The sequence below is a fragment of the Cyprinodon variegatus genome, unplaced genomic scaffold (genome assembly GCF_000732505.1).
Source record: "Cyprinodon variegatus isolate N-32 unplaced genomic scaffold, C_variegatus-1.0 Scaffold66, whole genome shotgun sequence".
NCBI classification, from domain to species: Eukaryota; Metazoa; Chordata; class Actinopteri; order Cyprinodontiformes; family Cyprinodontidae; genus Cyprinodon; species Cyprinodon variegatus.
This window is the reverse complement of record NW_015150519.1, coordinates 177,506-188,066: the sequence shown is the minus strand read 5'-3', so window position 1 is coordinate 188,066 and position 10,561 is coordinate 177,506. Positions and strand designations below refer to the sequence as shown.

At 37.7% G+C, this 10,561-nt stretch overlaps 2 protein-coding genes across 2 annotated transcripts in view; one reads left to right on the top strand and one right to left on the bottom strand.

Moving 5' to 3' along the window:
• The window catches only part of efhb (EF-hand domain family member B), a 13,919-nt gene extending 8,479 nt beyond the window's left edge, over positions 1–5,440 (bottom strand). The window contains exons 1-5 of the mRNA XM_015371857.1: positions 5,354–5,440; positions 3,701–3,877; positions 2,124–2,183; positions 1,012–1,155; positions 394–565 (exon numbers count right to left, since the gene is read on the bottom strand). Of these exons, the coding sequence (XP_015227343.1) occupies positions 394–565; positions 1,012–1,155; positions 2,124–2,183; positions 3,701–3,877; positions 5,354–5,440 (640 nt within the window). The remainder of the gene's footprint in view (positions 1–393; positions 566–1,011; positions 1,156–2,123; positions 2,184–3,700; positions 3,878–5,353) is intronic.
• LOC107082990 (ras-related protein Rab-5A-like) overlaps positions 5,256–10,561 on the top strand; it is a 15,265-nt gene continuing 9,959 nt past the window's right edge. Inside the window, exons 1-2 of the mRNA XM_015371917.1 lie at positions 5,256–5,476; positions 8,796–9,021. Coding sequence (XP_015227403.1) covers positions 8,856–9,021 — 166 coding nt within the window. The 5' untranslated portion in view covers positions 5,256–5,476; positions 8,796–8,855. The remainder of the gene's footprint in view (positions 5,477–8,795; positions 9,022–10,561) is intronic.

Genomic DNA, 10,561 nt, shown 5'->3' with positions numbered 1-10,561 from the left:
GGAAAAAAAGAACTTCAGACCCTGGGAACAACCATCAATGTTTCCATCCATCACCAATAGAGAATGCTGGGCTAGCATTCTCTAATGGTGATGGAAACTGTTTTGTCCAAAACTGTTCTCTGTTCTCTACATTGCCACACAAAGATAAAAATCATAGTGCAGCTGTGACACTACAAAATGTAGGATATTTGTCTTAGAAATAAGCCTGTTCATAATAACTCAGAACCACCTGGTATGTCCTTGTGCATGATTTTAACGCTGAAAATTAAACGATATTAATATTGTGTCATCAGCTCTTTAAACCAGCTAGAAACGGGGCTGAAAGGAAAAGCTGCTCTGTTCCCCCTTCAGGAATTTGAAAACAACTTTAAAATCTTAGGAAATATGATGTACCTTTAACTGTTTTAAGACCAAACGTAGTTTTTTCGCTGTACCATGCAGGTAGGTCTGTGACAGGTGTTCGGCCAAGCGGAGCCTTCCTGTTGGAAGCATAAATAGACTCACTGAGCTCCTCTAACTTCTGTTTGAGGTCCGTCTTTTTGGGAGGAGCTATCAAGTCAGAGACCTGTTGGAAAAAGGAACCGGTGTGTAAGTTTCAATGTAAACATAAAACTCCAAATTTGTGAATCTTTTTTTTTTCTTTTTCCACTCTGTCTTTAAATGCACAGACGGAGTTACTACTTCAATGCGTAACCATTGTTCCTAATGACCAAGTTGGTCTAATACTTTTCTTTAATGAATGTATGTAATCATTCTGAATACAAACTTATGGCAGATAACCATGTAGAAGTGTATAGATGTGATATTAGGTTAGGTCTGGAATTATACCCATATTATTCTAGCTTTTTTCCCCTATTTCTTCTATGTTCTTTTTATATAGACTAAGCAGACATGCATCCCATGTTTAACTAAAGACACCTTGCAAGTTTTTTCAATTGGAAAAATTAGGTAATGTTGTAATTTACTAATGCTGCAAGTTAACCACCAACTTCTAGCATAGGCTTTACTCACGGGGAGGGATGATTTGGTCCTGATGCCGTGAACCAGAGCGCTGGCAACATCTGGGTCATTTGCCTTCCATGGAGCCACTGTAATGGCTTCTGGTTCTGGTCTATTACTGCTACGGTATTTCCTTAAAGCGGGTGGGGTTGGGGGCTGCTTGTTAAACATATTTAATGACACATCATGAAGAGCATGAGACCAAGTCACCCAGAGCTGATTGCTGTCTTAGATTAAATTCATTTCTTTAATTAAAGTGAATGATAAATGCTGTGAACAAATAACCAATTCATACATTATATGAGAAGGCTTGAAGACCCAAAGCTTGCACTGAGGTTTTGCTGTGATTTTAATAAAAAAAAAGAAAAAAAGAAAACTAATAATAAAATGAAAAAAACAACACAGAAGGAAATATGTATGAATGTAGCAGGCATGTAGAAGCTGAGTATGAAAAGTGTGACTAAAGAGTGATTAGCAGGTGTGTGGTAAATTAAGAAAACAACAACTTCAGCAAAGTCACTGATGGGATATATAACGATATAAATCACTACATACAATCGTTCTAAATAGAGAGAGAGGGGGTTAACATTTCGGCATCCAAAATCAGCTGCAATACAAGGGAGGACAGTGAGGAAGGCTGCATGTCATTAAAGTCTCCATTTAGTATCTTTTTACATCTGCAGAGATCTGATCAGTGAAAGCACCTTCCCCTACCCTCTCCATAAATGTTTTAACCAGCAGCCATCGTGCAAACTGTACAGAAAGATCCAAAGCAGAACCAGTAGACTGCAACACAGCGTTCTGCCTCAAGCTGTTAAAAGGCTAAACTAAGACTATACACTTTCAATTACTCCACTTGGTTGTTTTTTTTTTTCTTTTTGCTTTTATCTGTTATCAATTTCATTACTTTTCCACCCCAACATCTTATAGATACGAGAGAAACACTTTCCAGCTTTGTTATGTTGTAGTAGGTACAGTACACCATAAACTAGCAGGAAATTAAAACTGAATAGAACTGAACTGAAATTGATGGAACATTGACACATTGTACACTTAGACAATATTACAAAACCTTTTTTGGTCATAACAGCCCATCAATCTCTGATATTAAAAAGAAGACTTACATGTGGAATTTCTTCTAGACAGCTCTTTACACTGTCTCCTATTGGTGGTAGTTTCCAAGCCTGGATTAAAAAGAAATCAAACAAACATAAGTCTATATGAAGTAAAGATGTCACAAGCTCTTTATATTTTGTTCTGTAATTCACTTAAAATTTTTAATCACATCTAACATCCAGAGAGTGGTTTTCATATCTGTGTATATAAGGCAGGGATAATAGTCAAAGTAAAACCAAAACTTAATTTGATTGGACGATTTCAGTATTACATAATATCAAAAGGGATATTATGTGTGGAACATTTTTGTTATGCCTAGAGAATCATTAAAAATTGTTCTAACTGCAAGAACAAGCCACAACAGGCTAAATAATCTATTTAAAGATGTCTTCAACCATATTAACAGCGAGTTATCAGGGAGGAAAAAGTGTGGCATAAAAACATGCTCAAGCAACAGGGATAATTGTAGTCCTGTGAGGAATGCAAAGCAAACCCACCCAATAAAGTGTAGGAGAATCATATGAACTGATCAAATAATATGGAAAGAACCCATAACTAGAGTAAGGACTGTGTGTGCTTGATTGGACAGGTTGTAACTTACAATAAATGTCAACTGACGATCTACGGAGGACAAAAAGAAAGATGAGAGAACCACAACCAAAATTGACTGTTGTGGATCTCTTTCACCATTTCTAACAGCAACACCTGACTTAAAAAAAGCTCAACAAACTAATAAAAAAGTGTGGTTCAGCTGCAGAACCTTTAGAGCTTCTGGAGATGGTTTTCCAAAGAAGAATTCTTTATGATTTGAAGAACATTACGGGTAAAAAATAAAATAAAAAAATGAATCTGCCATGTAAACTTGAGCACCCTCTTTGCTGAAGGAAATGATTTACAGGTTATCCCCTATTGTAGAGGGCGGCTCTGAAGTGTTCCAAGTGAAGAGAGATGAAGGTTCTAATTCTAGTGAGGTAAATGCTGGGTTTCTGGCAAATACACTGGAGTGAAGTATTAGAATAACAAAAATACTTTTAAAACCAATCAATGAGTATATGGTGGTGACCTACAGTAACCTTCAGTAAAGGAGACAGTAGAAACAATTTATTAAAATCAAAAAGTGAGATATACAAAATAATATTAACAAAGGATGACATGGGAAATGCTGTCCTCCTTCAATTTCTTCCAGAGCCTGCCTCAACCAGCCGCTGCCTTCTCTTTCTGCTCTGGCACTCTTTCCCAATGTACCACCATCCTCCCCTTGTCTCCTCCTGAGTTTGAGCTGGCTCCTTACCTCCATTGTCAGGTGGATTTGTCCCCCAAAGCAAAGCAGCGGGTCTTGTGTTGGGGAGTTGTGGGGAGTGTTGCCTTAGTGAGCAGTGCGGTTTTGCTCTGAGAACGTTGCAAGTACCTGTTTGATCCCCACAGCCTCCACTCTGGGTTCCTGAGCAAAACCCTTAACCCCTGATTGCTTCTGGGGGGCCACACAATGGCAGCCCACTGCTCCCAAAGGGGATGGGTCAAAAAACAGAGAACGAATTTCCCCTTTGTGGGACAATAAGGGGTTTTAAATTGCAGGTCCTCTAACCTTTCGCCACAGATAGGAGGAAGTCCTACGGCTGAAAGTGTCTGTCATCCAGACGCAGCCCCAGGAGAAGGTGGTGTTATTCTCCATACTGTGGACATTGATGCTGGCGGCTTTGTTCAACTCTCCAAAGTAAAGTAAAATCCTGCAACCCGCTCCCTGAAATCCATGTGCGCCATGCTGAGGTGAAACCAACAACCAGCTAACTGGATGACATAGCGAAGCCTTTCACCAGCAGTGTGGATTTGCTTTTGCTGGCCAGGAAAATATCTGGTAAAATGTCAGGTGGAATGTAAACTCCTTTAAGACTTTTCCCAGGCAATCTTCGGCATCTAGAGGGGAAGCACGGCCCTCTGCAGGTGAAAATGAGAAGAGTACTCTAGATGCTTCCCTGCCAAATGCTGAAACAACCCAAGCCGGCTCCTCCCGGCCCCCTCCGGCTTCCACTCCTTCTCCAGCATTGTCTGTCGCTACTAAACCTGCTATGGCACCACTGCTGCTTCACATCAGCCTCTTCAACCCAGGGGGCTACCACCCTTACAGCATCATCATCATCATCGTCCTCTTGCTCCCCTGAGCCAGGAGAAGCGAGTGCTTCAGGAGCTGGAGGCAGTAGCAGCAGCTCAACAACAACTGCTGCTTACCTTATCAAGGCTGCACTTAAAAAAAATGAATGTTCTACATTATGTTCTACATTAAATTTCTTTTTGTTTACACTTGTGTATACAAAATGACAATATACATCTATCTAAGGTGAACAAAAGCACTCGAAAATTGCCTTTTCTTTCTTTTTTTTTTGTTTTGTTTTGCAGGTTTCGCTTTCGGTGTGAACACATCATTAAACTGTCCCACAAAAACAGTGTCTTCAGTCAGAGGGAAATCCAGATCAGAAGTAAGACAGACCACTACAGGGTTCCTCTCAACCTACAGCCATCAGCGCCTTCAGCTCTTTGAAGAAATCCCATCACATTTAATTTCCACATGGGAATAGTAAAGCATTTTTGAATTGAACTAAAATGTAAACAAGTTAAAGGCTAATTAGAAACAACCAAGGCTTCCATAACAAAAGGAGGAAAAACCAAGCCTGCCCTGATGCCATAAATCAGAAGGAACGACGAAAATATAATCTATATGTATAGAGATTGAATAAAAGTTATCATCAAACTGTTAAACTGCTTACCCTTGGTAATTCTTGGTTTTTATCTCTGGGGTAAAGGTTGTTTCCATCGGTCAAATCCATCTTGAATGAAAACTCAGATTAGTATTAGGTAGTCCTGTCAATAAGTTTGTAAAAAGCAGACAGTCTTTTTAAGACACATACCTTTAAAACGACGACGTCTCAAAAGAGTTCCGTTGCCTGACAACAACTGTTACCATGTAAACTGAGGTCATTACTTTTTTTTTTTTTTTTCCTTTTCAAAAATATAAAATGTCTTTAGCTATTTTAAATTCACGATTTCTGTTGTTTTTATTAATTTTATTTTGGTAATTAAAGTAAGAAAAAAAATTGAAATAAAGGTAAACGTCTGATTGGTCCGTGCCGTTGACACGCAGGCGGATTGTCATTTGTAGTCATACGATCTGTCATCATCATCCTTCGTACAATGCGAAAAGGGAAGTTGAAAGAAGTGGGAGAGGGACACCGCGCAGCCTTACGAAATCTACAGATTCAGGACCTGTCCGGATAGTTGACGGACTGAGAGCAGACAGTCGAGTGCGGCGGATAAACCGGTGCGGAGACATCATTCACATCGCCCAGGCTGCCCTTCTTTTTCTTAGGTGAGTAAGCGGCTAATATTAGCGACCTGAATGCTAACACCGGAGGGGCTCCTCCCGAAGCGGCCGCAGCTAAACAACATTCACCCAGCTAGCCAGCACAGCGGGCCATGCTAGTTAGCAGTGTAAATAATGCTGCTAACCCGGAGAGGCCAACAGTTCCAGCTCAATAATAGCGTTATACAACATTAACACAACGCAAATACACAATGAAGTCAACCGCTAAAGAAGTTTAACTACTTAAATCTTTTTTTCAGACGTTAGCCACCTTACATTAGCTGTACACACCCAAACCTGCATCATCATCTGAGTTCTGACATTTTCAAACGTTACGCAAGTGTCTAACCGTGTACTGTAAGAAACATATCGCGATTAGACTTATTTTTTCACTGACTGAATCAGATGTCATCGCTATTTGATCTGGAGTTTGACAATGTTAACTGACGAACTAGCTGTTTTGCTAATGTTAGCTGTTTGCTAATTGAAGCTAATAACAGGTTATATGTGGTTATCCCGATGTTGTAACGCGATTTCAAGCGAAGTTTGTGATAGTTGTTTTTGGAAAAATCGGAAGGAGAGTTGGTCCTTTATCAGATATACACTAATCAATGAAAAATAAGTCTTCAATCTTCCCATACTCCGTCATAATATCTATTGTGGTGACTTCATATAAGTACTATTTGAAATCAAAATGTTTTTTAACCACTTAAATCAGGTTGAAATGATCCCCAGATAAGCTTTTAATGAAAATGTTAGGAAAGATAAGTTCATGCTTTTAAACCTTTTATTCCTGCTGATTTTAATGAGTTTGATATCAAAACAAATACAGCTCCTCAACCTTAAACCAGACCAATGCAGTAAAGCGTTTATACATACAGAAATGTTGACTTGTGAAAAGTGTTATCATGGAATACTGAAATGTTGGGCTTCTTTGGAATAATTTAAGTAAGTCAAAGGAAGCTGTCTTCAGCTGGTTTACATTATTTGATCTGGTGTGTTGTCTTCCTCTTGGCAATCATCTGTTGGGTTTCGATCTGGAGGTTTGCTGGCTAATCAAGCACAGTAATCCCAAAGCCAATAAAGCAGGTAATGATACCTGTGTCCATTTATTCAGGTGCCAAGTTCTGCTGGAAAAATTAAATCAGCAAAATTAAAAAATAAAATGACTTGATAGACACAGATACAGACTCTGGATATGACAGATTGTTGGACATATATCAGCAGATGGCATGGCTGCCCTAATAATTATTGACCATGGAGACTTCACACATGACCTCAAATCAGTTTGGATTGGTTGCCTCTCCTCTCTTCCTTATGCATAAAAAAGAAAAATTTGCTAAACAATCTTCACCTGAAAAATCCGACTGAGCAGCAGTCCAGTCCTGCTTTTTAGCCCAGGTATTATTAATTTGAAACTCAGTTGTTGCTTTAAAAAAACACTGTGACAGTTGCAGCCCCGGTCAGTGATCTGTCAGTGTATAGATTGTCTGTCCCTTAATATTCAAATTGTTTATTAAAGAAAGACATTTTTGGTCTCAAGTAAAACTATTGTTTTCTCAGAATCGGAAACTCTTTTCTTTTATCATCCCCATGTTCCCATTAATCTACATTGGCTTAAGGATTTTTGGGGTACAGCATAAAAAGCACAGATAATTCATCGGTTTGGCTAAATTATGATAGTCCTGCAGAGCGTCAGTGCAAATGACTGAGATATAACATGATTTTTTTTTTAATTTTGATAAAATAAGCAAGTGCTGTTGAAATCAGTCATCTCCTCCTCAAATGAGACCTACCAAGAAACCCAACATAAAACTCAGTACTATATAAGGCATGTATGATACAAAATAATTGATAAAGCTGTTATAATCAGAAGATGTGGTTTTGGTCTACCTGACCTGTGTGAAAACTAGGATGCAAAAACTAGATGAGAAGTGGAATCCTGATAAAAAATGTTCTGATCCACACAGATTCTAAAACTCCCCCTTTCTATAGCCAGTATATGAGGGTTTATTTTCTTGTTTTTAATCACCTGAGGTGTTGGCCCTGCCAGGTGTCAAAATCACAACCGCTCCAAACGGAACCTAATTTACTGCTCTTTGTAACAAACCTAATCTTACCTAACCCGAGGAGGTTCTCCTAATGTGCTGTCCAAACTTGTCCTCTAATCTGTTTTACTCATACATCAAATCCCCTCTAAGGTATTGTTGGAGCTTCGTACAGTAGCTAAAATGTTCACACTTTTCAGACCTTTATCTGAAATCTATATTCTATTTGTGTGTACCCTATAGACAAAATGAAAACAATTTTTTGCAATATAAAAGTAAGTACAAAACATATTGCAGTGTTGACAAGAATATCTGGTTATCTGGAATCAAATGAAAGTGTGAAGGATGAAGGTTATATTTTACAAATGTATTTTCATAGATTTTGTAAAAGCATTTTCCTGTATAAGAAATAACACAAATAACACTTTATATTGAAATGCTCTGGTCTATGACATTGCAGCTATTTTATAAAACTGTAATTAGCCTTTATAGCAATTTTTGTAATCTTAATCAAGTTATACCCACGGTACAAAATTTAAATAAATTGTTATAATTACCTGAAACTGAATTATTTCAGAGCATTTTGAGGTGGTATATTTTGAAACTTTTGGTTTTATTTTAAATTCAATATATTTTCCTGAGAAAAACTCAACGTGTTTTTTAAATTATTCAAAGTCTTATTAATTTATAAGCAGATTTAGGAAACAAATTAGGTTGACAAAAAAGTTTTAAAAATGAGAAACATGAAGAAATGAGATGTCAAACAATTTTAATTCAGTTTGTTTGTCACAAAAGTTCACAACAAATTTATAAGAAAAAAATCACTAAAACAGAAAAAGACGGTTTAGTTTATAATACAAGAGAAAAATGAATTTCTAAAGGATAGAATCAGGGGATCAGCCCGATGCAGCTACACTAAAAGTCCAGCCTCTGCTTTATTGTTTCCTCTGTTCCTGTTCGTCTGTGTATCAAAGACCCTGAGCTTCCCTGTGTACACAATTAGGACTTTGAATCATTTAAAACACATTTAGTCAGTGTAGAGATAAATTCCAGGACTGTTGAGATTCATGTGACGTGCCAGAAATAGAGTTTTTGCAGTTTTTGAGTTGTAACAATAAAGCAGAGACATGGAGATATAATAGAAAAAGACTGTTACTTTTCGAAAATCCAAATTCAAATTTATGAAGAAGTGATTTGACTCCTGGAATGAGCAGAAATTGATTTTCACTATCTGTGTTGACAAATGTTACAACTGAATTATTATTTTCTTCCTCTAGGTGTTAATAAAAGTTGTTACACCGCATCAGCGTTCAGGGGAACAGACCGCACAGAGTGACATGGCAAGTAGAGGCGGAGCCACGCGACCCAATGGACCCAATGCAGGCAACAAGATCTGCCAGTTCAAGCTCGTGCTTTTAGGAGAGTCAGCGGTGGGAAAGTCAAGTCTTGTACTTCGATTCGTCAAGGGTCAGTTTCACGAATTCCAAGAAAGCACAATCGGAGGTATGTATGATGCAGAAAATCTATAACAGGAAATAAGATAATTAACAAACAGCTGTCACAAGAGTCTCAGTCACTAGACAGGGATAACATCAAATCAGACCATTAATTTAAAGCAGAATCATGAACTATGCAATCATGTTTCAAACGAAGGTGTTTGAATGGGGATTTATTAAACTGCCTAATACATTTTATACTATGACTGGGCAAATATTCACTATCAATATATCTGACTGTATAGATTTATTTTACATCAGTGATATCTCTTTGTCACTGACTGATGGTCAGGGTGCAGCTGATTCAGCCTGAACTGAAAGGGTGCAAAACATCGGGCGCATGAGCGACGACACGCCACAGACGGAGCCTGTGCCTGCAGCTGTAGGCTAAGATCCAACTTGGTGAGCGTTGGCTACAAAATCAGTGCCCAGGATAAATGTCCAAAGGTTCCAGATTCAGACACACCTGCGCCCGCCCACAAATGTCTCTGATTTAATGTCTGAGGAAAATTATGTGTGTGAACCGTAAAGAAGGTGTGATGCTCATATGCAACAGCTTACTGCATAGCTTAAAAAGCTGAGCGCAGTGTTTAAATGAAAGAGGGCATAAAGTAAAGAGCAGAGCAAGGGGAAGCCCTGTGATATGATGGGCTGTTTGAAATGGTTTATTATATTTTACCTGAGCTGAAGTCTTGCTTATATAGTTTATATCCATATCAGAATGATATCGTATCAACCAAAGCTAAAAGATATATTATGATATAAGTTTTGACCATATCATACAGTTGTAGATTACGCACAGTAACGATTCAGGCAGAAGTAGATAATTCAGTGCATAATTTAGACAGTTTTCTTAATTTTTTCAAGTTTAGTAAAGAATAATTTGGTGACAATTTTGACAGAATCCATTAATAAACAAATAGCACAAGGTGCTTAATTTACTGAGCTTAAACCAAATGGTGTTAAACTATATCACCAAAATAGTTCTGTACAGACCCTTTTTCATCCTAAATTCAATTTTTCTATATTTTCTTGTTCAGTTCAGACTTAATTGCTGCTCGGAGACGTTTTTTACTTTAGCAAATAGGATGTTTTAGAGTATGTTTACTTTAGGTAATGATTAGTCAAAGACTAAAATAACTGAAATTTTTTCACTAATAACTGTGATTAGTTGCATTAAGCCAAAGTATTGCCACAATATTTGGTGAGTAAAAGCAAACTAAAACAACTTCTATTAGATGAAGACATGCAGAGTACCAACACTGTCCTAACTAAAGCAAATTGTCATATTCATATGTTAAGATGGAACATCTAGAGCACGGGACACCAACACAGTGTCAGTAGGCACCAGGTGGCCCCCAAGGAACAGATGAGTGGCCAACAAGGTTGTTCTATAAACACAATCTATGCACTGCAAAAAATTTAAATCCAATAAGTCTTTTTATTCTTAAAATAAGTGCATTTTTTTCTTGAATTATGGAGGTAAGTGAGACCCTTTGCCAATGGAACAAAACAATTTACATTTTAAAAAAGAAAAAAAAAATCAC